The sequence below is a fragment of the Onthophagus taurus genome, chromosome 2, assembly GCF_036711975.1.
Source record: "Onthophagus taurus isolate NC chromosome 2, IU_Otau_3.0, whole genome shotgun sequence".
Lineage (NCBI taxonomy): Eukaryota > Metazoa > Arthropoda > Insecta > Coleoptera > Scarabaeidae > Onthophagus > Onthophagus taurus.
The window spans coordinates 10,433,347-10,454,177 of NC_091967.1; the positions used below are offsets into that span (position 1 = coordinate 10,433,347).

Below are 20,831 nucleotides of genomic sequence, written 5' to 3' on the forward strand. Positions count from 1 at the left end.
CCGCAGATTCAGCTTACATAACATGCGCCTTAAACAAAGGTGATCAACCAATTAACATTGATTGGTTTTTAAATGGGAAAAGAATCGATATGGTACCAGGAATAACAATTTCGCGCGTAGGAAAGAAATCAAGTGGATTAAGTATAGATTCAGTTCATGCTGAGCATGCGGGAAAATATACTTGTAGAGCTTCAAATTTAGCTGGATCTGCATACTTTACAACTGAATTAATCGTAAACGGTACCATTTTTTAAGCAATTTTTTTAAAAATTTTGTTTTATTTTTTTAAATAATAATTTTAAATCCATCCCAGTTCTCTGCAGAGTGCACATAAAACTTCTCCCATCGCGTCGTTTTCATTTCAGTCGCTCCACAAATATTACATTTTGATTTTGGTGAAGACGTGGTTAATTCCGGCGATATGGCCATCGTGAATTGTGCTGTTACTAAAGGAGATTTTCCAATTAGGATCTCGTGGACGTTGGAAAATAGAACCATAGGTTCGATTGATGACGTCACGGTGGCCAATACCAATAAACGTGTTAGCCAATTGACTATTGAGTCGGTTCAAGCTCATCACGCCGGACAGTATACTTGTACAGCTGAAAATATCGCAGGGAAAACTTCGTATTCGGCTTATTTACATGTTAATGGTACTTAAATTAATTTAGCTTTAAGGTATTTAGATATTAAATCTAAATGTTAAATAAGTTCGTTGCACGTTTTCAAATATCCTTTTAATTTTCCGAATCAGTGGCTCCTCAAGTACTTCCTTTCGAATTTGGCGAAGAAGAAATGAATTCTGGGGACAGTGTTTCAGTAGCTTGCTCAATTTCTAAAGGAGATTCGCCTATTAATATTTCTTGGCTTCTAAATGATCAACCAATTAAGGAAAATCAAGGAATTACAATAGTGTTGGTTAATAAAAAACTCAGCACTTTAACCATAGAATCAATCAACGCTGAACACGCCGGAAAATACACTTGTTTAGCGAAAAATAAAGCAGGAGAACATAGTTTTTCGGCTAATCTCCAAGTTAACGGTAGAATATTGATAATTATGTTAGTTTTTGTATTAATAATATTCTTTATCGTTTCTGTACTATTCTATTATGTATAAAACCATTCCAGTTGCTCCTCAAATTGTTCCTTTCACCTTCGAAGATCAAATGAACACCGGTGATATGACTTCGATTACATGTTCCGTTAAAGGAGATTTACCTCTTAATATAACTTGGTTGTTAAATGGTCGTGATATAAAACAAACTCCCGGAGTTACTGTAAACATGATAAATGTTCGAACGAGTTACTTGAACATCGATCAAATTTCTGCTGAACACGCAGGGAAATATGTTTGTCAAGCGATGAATTTAGCAGGAGAAACCGCACATACCTCAATTTTGCATGTTAATGGTACTTGGAAAATTTAAAAAGCTTTTTATTTTCTATTTTACTCCCTCATCATCCATTTAACCTTCTTACAGTTGCCCCTCATATAACCCCATTTGAGTTTGAAGGCCAATCAAACACTGGAGATAGCGCTCAAATTACTTGTTACGTAAGCAAAGGTGATTTACCACTTAAAATAGAATGGAGTTTGAATGGAAAAGAAATCCTCGACGTGTTAGGAATAACAACGATTCCGATTGGTGGACGAACTAGTTTGTTAACTATAAATTCCGTGCAACCGCATCACGCTGGAGATTTTACTTGTAAAGCTAAAAACATCGCGGGTGAAACTATTCATTCAACAACTTTGTATATTAATGGTATTAAAAAGGATTTTAACTGCACAAATTAGATTAAATGTGATTTCGTTTATTCCCACGTATAATCCTGTTCCTTTTGTAGTTGCTCCTGTAATCGTTCCTTTCGAATTTGGGGATGAGGTTGTTAATTCTGGAGATATGGCCTCTTTATCTTGCACAGTTAGTAAAGGAGATCTTCCAATAAATATTACATGGACGTTAAATAACATTTCTGTAACTGATCATTCCGGAATTTCCATTATGAGAACAAATAAGCGAATCAGTCAACTTTCTATAGATTCTGTTGAGGATGTTCACAGCGGATCTTATGAATGTTTAGCTTCAAATGCTGCAGGATATGCTCGATATTCGGCGGTTTTATTAGTTAATGGTACTAATAGAGATTTAGATTTAATTTAGAATTTTTGCATGGATTTTAGAATAGTTTATACTAATTTTTATCCTTTCAATGATGTTTCCTTTGTAACAAACTATGGATAATTTATTGTGACAGTTCCTCCCGCAATTGCGCCGTTTGAATTCAGCGAAAATATAGTAAATTCCGGCGAAATGGTCTCGGTATCATGCACAGTAAATAAAGGCGATTATCCAATTGAAATATCATGGGTACTAAATAACAAAACGGCTATAGATCAACCCGGAGTATCTGTTATGAGAACAAATAAACGTATAAGTCAATTGTCTATTGAATCAGTAGAAGATATCCACGCTGGAACTTATGAGTGTTTAGCAAAGAATGCCGCAGGCGAAACTAGTCATTCGGCTAACTTGAAAGTAAACGGTAGATTATAGTTTAAATTGAAATATTTTTTAATGTTTTGTTTGAATTAATTTAATTTATCTTTAGTTATTAACTTACGATTAGACTTAACTCTCTTTAGTTCCTCCAAAGGTGACTCCCTTCGAATTTGAGGGTAACCCAACCTCACAAGGACAATACGTTCAAACCTTCTGCTTGGCTCAAGGCGATTTCCCTCTCTATATTACTTGGTATTTCAATAACACGGACGTAGAAGCGTTTCCGGAAATTTCCGCCGCTAAAGTGGGACCGAGGACGTCAATGCTCACCATCGAATCGGTTTCTTATGCACACGCTGGCTTCTACACATGCGTAGCACGAAACCAAGGTTTTGAAGATAGGCACACTGCTCAACTACTCGTCAATGGTTATTTCGCTTAATATTAGCTTCGCTTATCATTTTTTCATAATTATAGTGTTTCGCATTTTTGGTGTGCTTTAAATTAATTTGCTTGCACCACTCATTGTGTCCGTCAAAACTTCCATAAAATAAAAATATTTTTCATTTTCCTTTAAACAAATTATCTCCTTTGTGTGTTAATAGTTGCGCCAAGAATTACACCATTTATCTTCGAAGATAACCCTGTTTCTTCTGGACACTCGATTCAAGTGACATGTTTTGTTTCTGATGGTGATCTTCCATTGGAAATAACATGGGCGTTCAATAATAAGCCGCTTAGTGATTTTAATGATATATCTTCTGGGAAAATGGGAAAAAGGGGTTCTTTTCTAACCATAGAACCCGTTTCTTATGAACACGCTGGAAACTATAGCTGTAGGGCGAAAAATTTAGCAGGCGAAGATGTTCATGTTACCCATTTAAACGTAAACGGTCAATGAAATTTCTGCTTTTTATTAATTTTACATAATTGTAGTTTATAGAATCTTAGTTGCAAAAGTAGTAAAAAAATTTAACGTTATTTTCTTAGTTCCTCCCAAAGTCTCTCCTTTTGAATTCGATGATAATCCTGCATCATCCGGACAAACAATTCAAGTGGCTTGTTTTGTATCGGAAGGTGATTTGCCATTAAACATTCATTGGACTCTTAATGGAAAATTACTTAGTGATTCTAGTACTATTTCTATTGGAAAAATCGGAAAGAAGAACTCTATTCTAGCTATTGATAACGTTTCTTACGAGAATAGTGGAAATTATAGTTGTACAGCAACCAACAAAGCTGGATCAGCTACTTATACAACAGCTCTTATGGTTTATGGTTAGAATTTTTGAAATGATTTGTTTTAGATTTTTTACTAATTTATCCTTGATCCTTAATTGACCTTTATCAATTTCTTTCATGGTGAATCTGTTTTTTAGTGCCTCCTCGAATAACACCATTTGTTTTCGAAGATAATCCTGTATCTGCAGGACAACCAGTTCAAATATCTTGTTTCGTGCCAATTGGCGATTTGCCCATTGATATACAATGGACGTTAAACGGCGTTGATCTCAACGGATTTCCCGAAATTTACACTGGAAAAATTGGTCATAGAAATTCCATGTTAACCATCGACTCAGTCTCTTATACTAACGCAGGAAACTTCACTTGCACAGCCAAAAATTCCGCCGGAATCAGTAGTCACGTTGCCAAACTCTTAATAAACGGTTAACAAGTTATTAAAGTCAATAATTAAATTTAGTGTAGTATTAAAATTAATTTCTCCATTCACTTTCCCCACGCAGTCCCTCCAAAGATCTCACCTTTCGAATTTGATGACAATCCTGCATCATCGGGTCAAACGATACAAGTGGCTTGTTTAATATCTGAAGGAGATTTACCTTTGGAAATAACTTGGAAATTGAATGGAAAACCTTTAATCAAGTCCAATGAAATTTCCATCGATAAAATTGGAAAAAGAAACTCGTTATTAGCCATTGAATCGGTGTCTTATGAGAACACAGGAAATTACAGTTGTATAGCTACGAATAAAGCTGGAAAAGCCATTCACACCACACCATTAATGGTTAATGGTTAGAATAAAATAATTATTTCCATCAATTTTAGTCATTACCAAGTTTAGTTAGTTTAACATTTTCTTTTAATCTATTTGAATCCTATTTTTATTCCTAATTAGTTCCTCCCAGAATTACCGCATTTGAATTCGAGGATAATCCACTGCATTCTGGACAATTTATTCAGGTGATGTGTTTAATAACAGAAGGCGATTTACCAATTCAGTTTAAATGGGATTTGAACGGAGAAAATCTTGATTTATTTCCCGAAGTTAGTATCAACAATGTTGGAAAAAGAACTTCACTTTTATCTATTGAATCCGTCAGTTATATTAATGCAGGAAATTATACTTGTACAGCAAGTAACAAAGCGGGACACTTTAAACATACAGCACAACTTCTAGTTACTGGTTATTAAGTTTTATTAATTTTCTTGGCTATTAGAAAGTACATATTTATTATGTTTTTTTGTAGTAATAAGTAATAATTATGTAATTTCTTCATTTTCCATTAATTTTTTTTTAATTAGTCCTACCAAGAATTGCTCCATTTTTCTTCGAAGAAAATCCTACAGAATTAGGACAATATGCTTCAATCACATGCGCAGTTTCTCACGGTGATTTACCATTAATAATTTCTTGGTATTTTAACGCAAGTAAAATTGACCAAAGTTACGGTGTGGTGATAACACCTTTAGGCAAACGAAGCAGTTCTTTGATAATTGATTCCGTGGGAATTGAACACGCTGGAAATTATACATGCCGCGCAGGAAACAAAGCGGGATTTACCGAGTATAGCGTAGAATTAGAAGTGAAGGGTTAGTCGCGTTAAAAAATACAATGAGTTTTTTGTAACATTTTAACCGATCCATAATTTTATCCTTTAATTTTTTTCTATTTTTCATTTATCTTTTCTATTTATTTTTTAGTACCTCCAAAAATTGTACCATTTGATTTCGAAGGTAGCCCATTACATGCAGGGGATTATGCTCAAGTAACTTGTTTGATTTCTAACGGTGATTTACCGGTTAGTTTTGAATGGAATTTAAATGGACGTAGTTTAAAAAATTTTCCTGAAGTTGGGATTAATAGTATGGGGAAAAGGAGCTCTATTCTTTCGATAGAATCGGTTACTTATACTAATTCAGGAAATTACACTTGCATTGCTAAGAATAAAGCAGGAGAATTTAAACATACAACGGAACTTTTAGTAAACGGTTAATTTATTAGTAATTGTTTGAGTTTGTGCTATTAACTTAATTCATTTTTGTTATCTAATTTATGAATCCGATTTTTCTTAGTTCCTCCTAAAATTACACCATTCCTATTCGAAGGGAGTCCTTTACATGCTGGGCAATACGTTCAAGTAGCTTGTTTGATTTCTGATGGTGATGTACCGGTTAGTTTTGAATGGGATTTAAACGGAAATAATTTGAAGAATTTTCCTGAAATTGATATCCACGCTATGGGAAGAAGAAGTTCTATTCTATCAATTGAATCAGTTTCTTACACGAATTCAGGAAATTATAGTTGTACCGCTAAGAATAAAGCAGGGGAATTTAAATTTACGGCGGAGCTTTTAGTAAACGGTTAATTTCTTTTATTGCTAGTTATTTGTATAATTTTTATTCTTCAATTTTCATCCTTATTTCTTTTAAATTATTTATTTACTAAAATCCATATTAATCCCTCCAAAAAGGAAACATACACAGTTTTTTTTTCTATAATATCTGTCAAATGTTTAGGGTTTCTGTTGGTATTACTTAAATCTTAGAAAATTTTTTTGTTATTTAGTAACATTTTCAGTAAGTAAATAGTTGCGGTTAAGAAATTTTGATTTTATTTTATTTCAATTATTTATGTATAAAAATAAATCCCAAAAACTGAATTTTTTTCAATGAAATGTCAGTTTGACACACATCGATTTCAAAACATAAAGTAATAAAATTCCCTGTTAATCATACCAACAGAAATTTGACTGGTAATATAGACAAAAAATACTTCACGAACCATTCGCAACACAGGAGGTCTTATAAATGCGGTAGAACAAGAAAAATGTGGATAACATATAAATTCTTGCTGGCCTCAACGCTAGAAAAGGAGGAAGTGGCTCTGCTGAAAAAGACAAACACTTAAAACCTTTTTAAGTGAAATTGTTGGTGGCTATAAAGTAGCTTAGAATTAAGATTCACTTCAAGATATGTAATGCTGGAAACACGAGTTAAGCCTTCACTAGCAATACTTAATCATAATGTACTCCTCCTTGGAAAAGAAATAACATTAATGGAAATAAAACCTCTGCTACCAACTTCTCTACTTTTTCTCCACCTTTTTTCCTACCAAATCCACTTCCTGTCTCTACGGTCTCTTTTCTGATAAGTATTTTTCTTCTTATAGTAGTATTCTTTCATTATCATTTTTCCATTACACATCTTTTTCCAACTTTATCTATTTCTTTTCTTAGTTTTCCAATTTCTCCCTTGCTCCTTTTTTTTTTATCTATGCCTTATTTTGCATTTCCAAAACCTTATTAAAGAACCTCACTTGTCTTTTATTGAAAAATAAATTGGACAATTCTTCCCATTACCTATTATAAACGATTTTTTCAAAATATTGCCAAATATAGTTGAATACATATAGTAGATACCAACAGTGTCAAGGTCTGCAAGCCTAGACTGAATAATAGAAAAGAAGGGGCCACCTTAATAAGAGTTCCACGGGACATTTGAATGATCAGGTCTTGTTCTGATAGTAACAATATAGCAGAAAATACATGTAGATATCATTAGAACAACTTTAGAACTGATTACAATGGCACGATAATCCGAATCTCTTTGCAATGCATTTCTTTGGACATGTTTCTAAAGATTTTTGTTAATGAAGATGCAATTTGAGATTCCAGCAACATTCTGTGCGGAACTTGTCTCTTTAATTTGGTTGTTGCAAAAAGTCGAAAGGAGTAGAGTTCTCAGAGTTGTTAAAGATTACGTGTTGTTAGAAACTAGTTAGAAATAGGTTCTTAATCTTACTAATCTTCTTAATTATTCTTCTCATAGTTCCTCCAAAAATTACACCATTTGTATTCGAAGGGAGTCCTTTACATTCTGGACAATACGTTCAAGTAACATGCTCAATTTCCGAAGGAGACATTCCAGTTCAATTTGATTGGGATCTAAACGGCCAAAACATTAAGGAATATCCCGAAATTACTTTAAATAATATTGGAAGAAGAGCTTCGTTTTTATCTATCGAATCCGTTACTTATACCAACTCTGGAAATTATACTTGTACTGCAAGGAATAAGGCTGGATCTTATAAACATTCTGCCGAACTGCTTGTAAATGGTTACTAATTTTGTTATTTCTCGATAAAACTAATTTCTTCTTTGTTTTGTTTTTAAACTATATTAGCAATTTATTTTTTCAAATCCTATCCTTTTTATCATTTATTTAGTTCTTCCCAGAATCGCTCCTTTTGCTTTCGAAGAAAATCCGAGTGAAATTGGACAATACGCTTCGATAACATGTGCTGTTTCACATGGAGATTTACCATTGAAAATAACTTGGAAAGTTAATGGAATAAACGTTGAAGAGCTTTCAGGAATTTTGATCACTCCAATCGGAAAACGAAGCAGTTCTTTAACAGTTGATTCTTTGCTCTATAGCGACGCTGGAAATTATACTTGTCACGCTGAAAATCGAGCCGGTTTTTCCGAATATACTACGATTTTAGAGGTTAACGGTTAGTGCGAAATAAATTGTGATAGAAAATTATTATCTAATAGAAAAAAATCCTTTTCCACTCTATCCTAATATTTTATTATTTTTATATTAGACAAATTGAAAAGTTTTATGTGCACTCTTAATAATATTGAATTTTTAAATTATATACTTTTTTAAATGAACCAATGAGGAAATATTAAATATCTTAATATCTCTGTATAGTAAAAATCTTCTATGACATGATTTCTTTTCAGTAAACCCCAGAATAGTTCCGTTTACTTTCGGGGAATCCCCAGTCCATTCGGGGCAGGATGCTCAAGCGACATGTTTCGTTTCAGAAGGCGACAGTCCTATAGAACTATTTTGGATGTTTTCTGGCGAAAAATTATCGACACAACATAATATAATAGTTAACAATATCGGTTCAAAAATGAGTGTTTTATTAATAACCAGCATAGATGCGTCCAACAGTGGAAACTACACGTGCACTGCGCAGAATCAGGCAGGCATAAATCACTATACGACTTCACTGTTCGTTTATGGTAGTCATAAGTTCGTTCACTTGTTCGTGTGCACTCTCTATTTGTTTGTTTGAGTCTTCCAATTATTTTTTTTGTATGTTTTGTTCTCGTTCTTGTTGGTTGTGGGACATTTGATTTGAATAATAACACAAACTGAATATGATTTTGTGATTTTATTGTCCATGGTTTAGGGTTAATAAGTCATCTTGATAACGCCTCGGCAATTTCCTTCAAATCCTCGTATCCATCCAAATTTTTCCCGAAACGCCGAGGCTAAGTGATTTTTTTCGAAAGGTGTCAGAAATCTTATCCTCAACCTTCGTCCCGTCACAGCACTTTTTCTTTATGTTCCTTTTGTTTCTTTTTTTATGTTACTAACATTTATTATTTTTTTTTTGATTAATGCATGCTGAAAAAAAAATAAATTCACTTTTTTAAGTTAGTTCTTTTTGAGTTGTCACCTTTTTCTCATTGGTTCTTTTGGTTGCAAACTAATAAAAATGCTGCACATAATAAAAATAAATATCTTTCTTAAAAAAATTGATTAATTCAATATTATTTGCTAACAAAAAAGAAAGATGTTTCTTTTTTTATTTGCCAAAAATGTTAATTAATTTAATTTAATCAATCAAATTTTTGCATAAGAACATTTTTGGTAAATAATATGAAAGTGTCTTAAAATAACTTAAATTTCAAAAAAATTTATTAGATTAAAAATAATTTTGCGAACAAATTTCAAGACACTATCAATAAAAATTGTAAGCATTGCTTTTGCATGTAAAATCCACGTAAGTTTTAAAGTTCGTATATCTGACCAAATATTTCACCTTTTAGTACCACCAAGGTGGATTTTGGAACCAACTGATAGAGCTTTTGCTCAAGGTTCTGACGCCGCTATTGAATGTAAAGCCGATGGTTTCCCAAAACCCTCCGTAACATGGAAAAAAGCAACTGGTAATTTTTTTATTTATCTTCTTTTTGGATTAATCAAAAACGATGTTTTATTAGGCGGCCAACCTGGTGATTACACTGATTTTAAGCCGAATAACCCAGATATTCGCGTTGAAGACGGTACTTTAATGATCAATAACATTCAAAAGAAAAATGAAGGATATTATTTATGCGAAGCCGTAAATGGAATTGGATCTGGTTTATCTGCAGTTGTTCTTATTAGCGTTCAAGGTTATTTTAATAGATTCTAATCTTCCGGATTTTTTTCAATATTTATTTCTTAAATAGCCCCACCACAATTTGACGTAAAACTCCGCAACCAAACATCAAGACGAGGTGACCCAGCCGTGCTTCAATGCGAAGCTAAAGGAGAAAAACCAATTGGTATCTTATGGAACATCAACCACAAACGTTTAGATTCAAAAGGAGACCGAAGATACACGATCCGCGAAGAGATTTTACCAACCGGCGTTTTATCTGATTTAAGCATTAATGGAACCGAAAGATCTGACAGCGCTGTTTTCACTTGTGTAGCCAATAACGCCTTTGGAAGTGATGATACAAGCATTAACTTAATTGTACAAGAAGTTCCTGAAGTACCATATGGCTTAAAAGTTCTCGACAAATCTGGTAGATCCGTTCAATTAGCTTGGGCAGCACCATACGATGGAAACTCTCAAATCACCGAATACCAAGTAGAATATAAACCAAGCAAAGCTTCTTGGGATGTCATGGAACGTTTATTGGTACCTGGAGATACCACCGAAGCCGGAGTAACTAACTTAAAACCTGCCACTACTTATCATATCAGAATTGTTGCCGAAAACACTTTGGGAAGAAGCGGCCCATCAGACACTGTTACAATTATTACAGCTGAAGAAACACCCAGTGGTGTACCAACCAACATTCGTGTTGAAGCTAATGACCAACGCTCTTTAAAAATTTTCTGGAAACCACCAGAACGTTCTGAATGGAATGGTGACCTCCTTGGATATTACGTTGGAATCAAACAATCTTCCACAGACAAATATGTTTTTAAGACCGTTGAATTTAACAAAGAAGATAAAGAACATCAATTCCTTGTAAGATTTTTTTAAAACATATTTATCTTTTACTTTATTTCATTTTGTAGATTTCCGACTTGAAAACCTACACTCAATACTCAGTCGTTGTCCAAGCTTTTAACAGAATTGGTTCAGGACCAGTTAGTGAAGCAGTCAAAGCTTACACAGCTGAAGGAGCACCGGAACAACCACCACACGATACAGTTTGTACCACCTTAACAGCCCAAACAATTCGCGTTTCATGGATGTCCCCTACTTTGGATTCTGCTAACGGTGTTATTAAAGGTTACAAAGTTATTTATGGTCCATCTGATACTTGGTATGGTAAGTTGATTAAGCAAAAAATTTTGTTGGGTGTATTTATGTATTAATATCTTTAGCCGAAAACACCAAAGATACCAAAATTACTGCATCAAGCGAAACTATTCTTCATGGTCTCAAAAAGTACACTAACTATAGCATGGAAGTTTTGGCCTATACTTCTGGAGGAGACGGAGTTCGTAGCGGATTAATTCATTGCCAAACTGACCAAGATGGTAAAAATTTTATTTTTCAATTGACGTTTGTAATTAATAGAATTAATCCTTTTTTTTATAACAGCTCCTGAAGCACCAAGCGCTTTAAAAGCTCTCGTAATGTCATCTGATTCAATTCTTGTAAGCTGGAAACCACCAACTGAACCCAACGGAATCATCCAACAATACACCGTTTATGTACAAGAAGAAGGAAGCGGCTCTGACAAAGTAAAAACACAAAAAATTGTTCCTCATCCGAAACACCAAAATTTGAATTATCAAGCCAAGGGATTAAATAGCATTTTGAAATATCAATTCTGGGTTACTGCATCGACAAGCATCGCTGAAGGACAACCATCAAAGAAAATTACTGTTTCTCCAAGCTCAAATGGTATTTAAAATGACTCATTATGATTTTTTTTCAACAAAGATTATATTAATTATTTTTCATTATTTTAAAGTTCCCGCAAAGATTGCTTCATTCGACGATACATTCACAACAATTTACAAAGAAGATATGACTCTTCCATGTTTATCTGTTGGAATTCCCGCTCCAATAATTACCTGGAAAATCAATGGAGTCACCTTCACATCAAACGATCGCATCAGACAACAACAGGATGGTTCTTTGTTTATCAGAGATGTTACACGTACAGATGCTGGAGAATATTCTTGTCACGTTGAAAATTCATTTGGTCAAGATTCTGTTTCCCATCGATTGTTGGTAAACGCCCCACCACACGCTCCTCAAGTTTTCTTACCGACTGCTACCACCGATTCTTTGACCGTTAAACTAAAAGCGCAAGCGACTGAAGTTGAACCAATCCATGGATACTCGATTCATTATAAACCGGAATTTGGAAGTTGGGAAACTGTACAAGTACCGGCTAGCACTGAAACTTACACTCTTACTAAATTGCTTTGTGGAACTCGTTATCAAGTTTTTGTAACCGCCTACAACAGCATTGGAATGGGTGATCCTTCGCCAACCATGAATACCAGGACTAAAGGAGATAAACCAATCGTTCCGAGCGCTGAAAAATTCATTGAAGTTTTATCTATGAGTATTACTCTTCGTATGAAAGAATGGTCTGATGGTGGATGCCCGATGTTGTATTCCGTCGTGGAAACTAGAAAGAAGTTTGTTGATAAAAAATTAAAATATTTATGTTTTTAATGAGTTTGATTTTTTTTTACATAGGACTACCAACGAATGGATTCAAGTATCTAACAATGTTAAATCCGATGGGGACTTTGTCGTTTTGGACTTGGACGCAGCCACATGGTACAATATTCGTGTTACAGCCCACAACAACGCTGGATTTACTGTTGGAGAATATGAATTTGCTACTCTTACTCCCGCTGGAGGTAATGATATTTTAGATGACTATGAATATTTTTTGTAATATGTAACTTATTATTACTCCTATATTAAATAATTATTATCTTTTTCTTTTTTTTTATATTTTGTTTTTATTTTCTTCTGCTTCATCACGCAATAGTACCTGAAATATTAATCGACGGGTATTTTTAAATTTTTCTTTTCAGGTACTATTGCCCCGGCCCGTGAAATTCCCAAAGAAGACACCCTCCAAATAATCCTGGCCAATATGAACCTTGTGGTGCCCGTTGTATCCGCCGTCTTTGTTATAATCGTAGCGATTATTGTTATTTGCGTGTTACGCGGCCGTGGATATTATCACAAAGGTAAATAAATAATTTTTTCTTTCTTGTTTCGTTCAATTACAGGAACCATCGCTCCGATCAGGGAAACTCCCGACGTCAGGATCTTATTCCAATGGCTTCCCGAATGGGTCGATCTTAACATTGCTGTACCAATCTGCGCAACAATTATTGTTATTTTGGTCGGAGTTGTTGTTATTTGCGTTGCATTAACCAGGCGCAATCAAGGCCCTACTCAAACTAGACTGCGTAGTGACTGTATGTTGTCTCGATACGTTTTATTTCATTTATGATTGTGTTTATCTGTATTACAGCATGATTTTTTTATTTTTCTTTTTAATATGTTCCTTTCTGTTGTTAAAATTTACTTAAGATTGTATCCTGTTTTAGATGACGTCGTTTACAACCAATCAGTTAATGCAACATCTACATTGGATAAACGTCGCCCAGATCTTCGTGATGAACTTGGTTACATCGCCCCACCCAATAGGAAACTTCCCCCGGTTCCAGGATCTAACTACAACACTTGCGACCGTATCAAGCGAGGTACCATAAGTAAGAATCATTTTCATCTTCATTGCTGTAAGCATGATCACCACCCAAAAAATAAATCAAAAAAACTTAACAATTTTGCCACTTATTAGTTGGTTACTTTTTAGAAAATAACTCGGTGAATTTTGCCTGCTTTTTAACTTTTTCTTTGTTTATTGTCTATTGTTAAAAAAAATAATTAAGGGACGTTGTTGTTGTTATTGCACTTGGATCACGTTTTTCCCCTCAGCAGTAACAAAGAAATTGGGCTCTCACGAATTTTGTTATCGTTACTCGTATGTATGTAGGTGTAGGCAACCATTATCGATCTCATTCGACTTGGGACCCCAGGAGACACCTTTATGAGGAACTGAATAGCAGACGTGGTTCCAATGACACTATCCATACCCATCGAGGTAAACAGCACAGATGTATGGTACCCTCTTTTTATATTTCTTTTCGTTTATTTCACATCATTTATTTTAATATTTGTTTTTTTGTCATCTCTTGCTTTTAATCATACTATTTCTTTTTTACTAACAAGTTTTTCTTTAGTACTATTATTTACTAACTAAGGATTTTTTATTGTTTAGAATTTATTTGGTTATTTAAAAAAGAATCTTGCGAAATAAGATTAAAAAAATTATAACAAATTTTTAATCAACATTCATTTTTTCTTTAAAAAAATACTTTAAAATATATCCATCGCCTCAAGTATAAATTAATTACTTGGGAAAGCTGAAATAACGGTACCTCAAAGACAACATAACATCTTTAGGTACGTGACAAGAAAAAAAATCCTGTAAATATACTAAATATAAATGTTTGCTTTGCCGATGAAATTGATAGATGTTAAGACCCACAAAGCATGAGAAAACCTTGCATGTATACGCTGTTACTTCATGTATACATTTTCATAATTACAATTAGTACATAATAAAAGAAATTTGATATTAATTCTTGTTACATTAAGAAAAATTGATTAAAGAAAAATAATATAATTTATAGGCATGGACGACGAAATTTGCCCCTACGCCACTTTCCATCTTCTTGGATTCCGCGAAGAAATGGACCCTACTAAAGCCATGCAATTCCAAACATTCCCTCATCCACATACCGGCACAATGGGACCTTCTGGAATGAACACTCCTCATCAAATGCACTCAAGAGCTGGTTCTCAATCAATGCCAAGACAAAATAGACGTTATGATAGAGTTGGATCTCAAGGTATTATATTTGTTGAGCTAAAATTTCTAGAATATTTAGTAATATTATCAGGGAACAACTCAAGTTCGATTCACTTAGAAAGATAGTGACGGCATAGAGCTGCGTAGCTATCTATATATATCAGACTGCAGCAGATGATGCAATGTGATTTCTACCCAGTGATCTGAATGTAATACCAATGAAATCATTGAAAGTCGGTATACAGTGAATTTCAGTTAAGATGCAATATACAAAAATAAATTTTCATAGAAACCAGGGCGTACCTACTTACTGTGTCCTACATAAAATGTAACATGTCTAAATGTTTCTTGTTCTAGGTCTAATGTTAGTTCTAGTGACAGTGCAAGTGCTAGATCACGAACTAACACTATACCTAGAACTAGAATCATTCAGATTTAGCCGTCTTTAGAGACGTGCGGCTAAATCCAAATAATTCTAGTTCTAGGTATAGTGTTAGTTCTACACTGTAACAGTGCTAGTGTAAAACTAGAACTAACACTAGACCTAGAATTAGAATCACTCGGGTTTAGCCGCACGTCTCTTAAGACGGCTAAACCCGAATGATTCTAGTTCTAGCTCTGCTGTTAGTTCTACTGATAGTGGAAGTCGAAAACTAGAACTAACACTATACCTAGAACTAGAATCATTTGGATTAACGTTATAACAACAAATATCCTAAGAGCTGTAATTTGATAATTTAACATTTATTAATAGCTGAATTAATATATTACATTTGTATTAATTTTATTTGTATTTTAATAGGAAATGGAAGTATTTATTCTCCTGGACCTGAATATGATGATCCAGCAAATTGCGCACCAGAAGATGAACAATATGGCTCTCAATATGGTGGATATAATAACCCTTACGATCAATATGGAAGTCGTGGATCAATCGGACGTCGTTCTTTGGGTTCTTTGAGAGTACAACAACAAGCCAACAACAGTCCCGAACCGCCACCACCACCACCACGTAACCACGACCCATCATTCAACGACTCGAAAGATAGTAATGAGATTTCTGAAGCCGAATGCGATAGAGATCAATTGATAAATACGAATAGTTATGGTGGTAAGTAATTAACGAAAAAAAACTTGAAAAAAAAATTAATATCGAAAAAAAATAATGATAGCGCTAGTTTAAGCTTTGATTTTTTTGATATTATCATGCTTTTGAATTCAAAATGATTTAGTTTCATATTAAATATTAACCCCGATTCACTATTAAAGTTTCTTTCTTTAATTAATTTTTTTTGATGAATAAATAAAAATGAATTTTTCTACAAAAACATTTTCTTTTCAGAAAGTGACCAAGGTAAGTGGTTTCGTTCTGAACGAGTTGCGTGGTTTTTCTTATTTATTCCTTTTAGAAATTAGAAACATCTTTCTTTTTCAAAAAAAAAAGAGCAAAAAATCATTCATAAATCATGATTAATTCATAATTTTGTGTTAAATTACAATATGAAATAAAATCATACGCATATTTTTGTCTCAACATTTACGAAAATACATTTATATATTTTGATATCATTGTGTGGCATGATTCGAATTTTGTTTTAAGTTTTTAATATCATTTTTTTACTATACCAAGTTATTTCTTTTTGTTTTAATCAAATTTGTGTTTAACGGCATGATGTGTGTCACTAATTTTTTGATATTAATCAACAATTTCTTCGCACCCACTTCAGTGATGATTGAATTTATTTATTTTTTTAATACGTGAGGTATTGTGGTCGTGTAGAGATATGTGTGTGGTTTGTTTCAGTAATGAGAAATAGCTCCAAGGATGGCATGAACCACGAGGAAATGAGAAAACTGCTTGAGAGGTAATTGTCAGATAGTAACATTTAAAATTATCAAGAAAAAAATGTGTTTTATCACTATTTGTTACAATATCTGCAATTTTACTAATAGAAATATGTTTTATTCAAATATTGATATGTTTTTGATGTAACATTGTAAGTGACAAAGATCAAAACTATAGTGGCAAACAAGAATTATTAGTTATTTTATATTTTTTTTAACTTATTTCTTTACATATGCAATATCTTTTTATTTTTTGACTTACAAACACTATTATTTCTAAAAACCATTTGGTTGCAAGTTATGAAATTAATATGGATGTCTGACTAATGTTCTGTATAAAAAAGAAACGTTTCTTACTGTAATGAGTAGATATTTCCGAAATGTTGCTCCAAAAACTCAAAAACAATGTTTGTATGCAGATTTGGTTTTCTGAGCTTCATATTTGCATAGAGTCTTCTTTCTGCTGCCTTTTCACTAATTTTTAGGAACCCAGCAGTGTTCTTATCTACTCCTTATCTCATTGTTTTTTATCATTTTACACTTTTTTCTCCTTGGTGCACGATGTTAGTAATTCATCGAAATATTGGTTCCATCTCGCCCCTTTCAGTTAGTATTTGTCCTTCTTTGCTTTTACTCACACTGCTTTTCGGTTGATTGCCTGTTGTTTGCATCTTAATTGTCCTGTAGAAGTCTATCACATATATTCTGCACTTTTCAAAAACCAAAATAAAAAATGTAAACTACTCCAACTAATTTCTAAAAATATAGTTTCGTTTTCACTAAATAGTAATTACACAAGATGTTTTAATGATAGATAAAAGTGTCGCTTACAATGTTTTGTCAAAAACCTAAAAATATATCTGCATAAAACCTTAATATGTTAAATGGAAAAAAACATGTTTTTTAAAATATTTTAAAATCCTTTTAACATATTTGATAAATTCACATTTATAAAAAATAACTCATCTTACTAACCCATAATAATCATGAAAAGAAATGTGGAATACACTCAATCCACATCTCATTATTAATTAATTCACCATTCATTATTATTATTTATTTGGTAAAGGTTTTGTCATTACACATTAACCAAACATCAGTATCGGCTTTAACTTTTTCTGTTACCTTATATCTAACCCGATAATTATATCAATTTTCATGACCCTCTCAAACAGGAAGTCGTAAGTGTCGTATATTTACACATTTTTCGTTTCATATTGATTTATTTCATTTTCATTTATTATGACGTTTAGAACGCACTGAGTTTTTTTGTGTTGTCTGGTATAATTATTTTGCATGTAACAAAGTAAAAAGTTTGTTTATCAAAAATTAACGGTACCATTTTGTTTATGTTAATAATGAATTTGGGGTCTGTTTTAGAAACGAAACAGGGCAAGCCAACGGCGGACTCACAGCCTACGATACTGTGGCAGTGTAATTTGTAAATTACAAGAAGAAATTTACATTAATTTATCCGATTTTTCGTTAACTTTTTATTTTTGTGTTATTAACATTTTTTTTAACAGCTTGAACGTTTTTAATTTTTATTTACATTTATCGTAACTTATAATTAATTAAAACGCACAAAATATTAAATGTAATTTGTTTTTATTTTATTTTACTTTATTAATAGTAAGTAAACGTGTCAAGCTTTTAAAAAAAATATTATTGGAACATTTTTAAAAAAACACATTTTGCCAATTTAGCTCCCCATATTTCAGTTTCTTAGCTAATCATTTGATTTTTTTTAACAACGTGTGGCTCAATGTGTCTTGTGATATTTTGAGGTTTGTGAATTGTGAACGTATTCTTTTTATTTCTTATTTTGCTTTATTTTCGCTTCGAGACAGGTTTTTACGAAACTTTCAGTTTTTAGGCTTGGAGATTATTGTTTGTTTTTTGGTGAACGTTGGCGGAATTTTTTATTTCGCAAAGTGGGTCTCTATGAAAGGTTGTGCCCGCCAACGGATGTAAGTTTTGTTGGCTACACAGAAATTAGGTATAGGCGATGTAAATTAATAAAAAATTATGTCTAAAAGTCATATATCAGCTTCCGACTTTTCTTTTTTGGTCCAAATAAACATGAACATCGTCTCTACTTTTTAGTAATTAGAAGTTAGATTAGTCCATAACATTTTAAATGTTTCTAATATACAAGCATGCCGTGTTTTAAGTGTAGATATATTGGATTTTAGATTTACATAAGAACATTACATAATATTAAACATATAAAAACGATTTTGCTTTGAAAATAAAAAGTTTTCAAATCAAAAACGTTACAATACAACTTGTTTTATACATAATAAGTAATTCAGGAAATATTATTGCTATTAAAATAATAATAGAGCTTCAGTGAAGGCAAGATAAATGATGAATTTAAACTTTTTTATTTCAATAATTTTTTAACATTATTTTATTATGCGTATAGATTTCTTCATAGATGTAGGTTATAAAAAGCATTTAAAATCACGTATATCTTGCCTAAACTATTTAGATTATAAAAACAAAAATATTTCAAATATACGATAATGTTAAAAATTTTGAAATAAAAAAACAAGCAAAATAGACAAAACGCTTCGCTCCCCTATATAACGGAATTATAATAAACAAAAAAAGTATAGTTATATTTTAGAATAAGCAAATATTTTTCTTATGTGGCATTTTTGTGTGGAATTCGTGTTGTATTTGCGACTTATTCATTGCGATGTTTCTATTAAAAAAAGCAAACCGTCTTGATTAAGCTTTTAAAAAGATTTAAGAAAGATTTTAAAAGAAAAAATGTGTGATGCAGGAATATGTTCCTATCGTAGTAGACAAATTTGACGGAAACATCTCGATAAATAAATTGTTTAAAAAAAAACAAATAAGGAAAAAACGTGACTAAAAAAGTTTAATTAATTCTCATGATACTAGTCATATTAAATCGTTTTATGTCCAACTTTTAAAAGAGAAAAAATTAATGAGAATTTATCTTTTTTTACGTTTTAATATTTTTTTGTGATTTTTAAAACTATTCGTATAAATAATAAAACTATTCATGTGAAATGCCATTCTAGATGTCTCTCTGTAAGTGTGCATAACTATATAATTGTATAATCTATAGATATTAAGTCGATCACGATATTAACTACAAGGATTGTTTTTATTTTACTTTTTTTATTTCATTATTCATCATGATATTATTATGACTACCAACTCAATTTATTCGACTTATTTTTACGAGTTTATTATTAATTTTAGGCTGTTTATTCGCTTACATTTGATACAGTTCTTTTAATTATTATTATTATTATTATTACGTTTTTATCTTATAAAAGCGATCAGCAATCGAGTTTTTAAACTATTAAATTGATTTCTCTTTGTTTTTGTGTTATAGCACTTTGTTTTTAGAATTGTACCAAAGTAATAATGTCTTTTAATCTTGGGTTTAATTAATAAAATTAATTATAATAATCAATTATTGTTTTATTTAAAATATTCATAAAATCCTTCGTCACCGCGACCTACCGATACTAAAGATCTAGTGCAACCTAAGCCCTCCAAAAGATTAGGGCAAATGTAGGTCCTTGATGAACCTTAGTATTGCTCTAAGGTCTTGTTTTTAAAGCAGTTCTTAAAGAATTTAAAAAAAGAAGAAGGGCTATATTCTGAGGGATACTCAGCGAGCCATCAAATGCCGCAAGCAGAAGTAAGTACTGTATAGGTGTTCCAAATTCGTTATCCGCATAGGCTATCTCCGAAACTATAAGAGACCCATACAATAATTGCGGTTTCTTCACGGTATAATTAGGGTTCAAAAGAAAACCGACTGTCCTTCACGCTATAATTAGGGTTCAAAAGAAAACCGACATTCCTTCACGCTATAATTAGTGTTCAAAAGAAAACCGACATTCCTTCACGCTATAATTGGAGTTTCAAAACAAAACTGACCTATCCTAACATTTCTTCATGCTATAATTGGGGTTCAAAAGAAAATCGATATTCCTTCACGCTATAATTGAAGTTTCAAAACAAAACTGACCTATCCCAACATTTCTTCACGCTATAATTGGAGTTCAAAAGAAAACCGACAATCCTTCACGCTATAATTGGAGTTTCAAAACAAAACTGACCTATTCTAACATTTCTTCACGCTATAATTGCGGTTTCTTCATGCTATAATTGGGGTTCAAAAGAAAACCGACATTCCTTCACGCTATAATTAGGGTTCAAAAGAAAACCGACATTCCTTCACGCTATAATTGGAGTTTCAAAACAAAACTGACCTATAGTAACATTTCTTCACGCTATAA

The 20,831-nt window shown here is 32.5% G+C and overlaps 1 protein-coding gene across 50 annotated transcripts in view; it reads left to right on the plus strand.

Annotated features, from left to right (window-relative positions):
- LOC111426813 (Down syndrome cell adhesion molecule 1) overlaps positions 1-19,996 on the plus strand; it is a 51,958-nt gene extending 31,962 nt beyond the window's left edge. For 25 of the 50 annotated variants that reach the window (XM_071194182.1, XM_071194179.1, XM_071194183.1 and 22 more), the window contains exons 10-24: positions 9,598-9,717; positions 9,772-9,945; positions 10,003-10,796; positions 10,847-11,102; positions 11,159-11,314; positions 11,379-11,684; positions 11,755-12,433; positions 12,495-12,661; positions 13,043-13,234; positions 13,367-13,531; positions 13,816-13,938; positions 14,516-14,734; positions 15,497-15,805; positions 16,499-16,559; positions 17,920-19,996. In XM_071194182.1, coding sequence (XP_071050283.1) covers positions 9,598-9,717; positions 9,772-9,945; positions 10,003-10,796; positions 10,847-11,102; positions 11,159-11,314; positions 11,379-11,684; positions 11,755-12,433; positions 12,495-12,661; positions 13,043-13,234; positions 13,367-13,531; positions 13,816-13,938; positions 14,516-14,734; positions 15,497-15,805; positions 16,499-16,559; positions 17,920-17,977 — 3,779 coding nt within the window. In that variant the 3' untranslated portion in view covers positions 17,978-19,996. Of the gene's footprint in view, positions 1-754; positions 1,043-1,850; positions 2,139-3,496; positions 3,785-3,885; positions 4,174-4,251; positions 4,540-5,821; positions 6,110-7,576; positions 7,865-7,973; positions 8,262-8,496; positions 8,785-9,597; positions 9,718-9,771; positions 9,946-10,002; positions 10,797-10,846; positions 11,103-11,158; positions 11,315-11,378; positions 11,685-11,754; positions 12,434-12,494; positions 12,662-12,841; positions 13,001-13,042; positions 13,235-13,366; positions 13,532-13,815; positions 13,939-14,515; positions 14,735-15,496; positions 15,806-16,498; positions 16,560-17,919 lie in introns of all 50 variants that reach the window. The other 25 variants (XM_071194186.1, XM_071194190.1, XM_071194165.1 and 22 more) reach the window with 16 other exon arrangements.
- Positions 19,997-20,831: the final 835 nt, after the last annotated feature.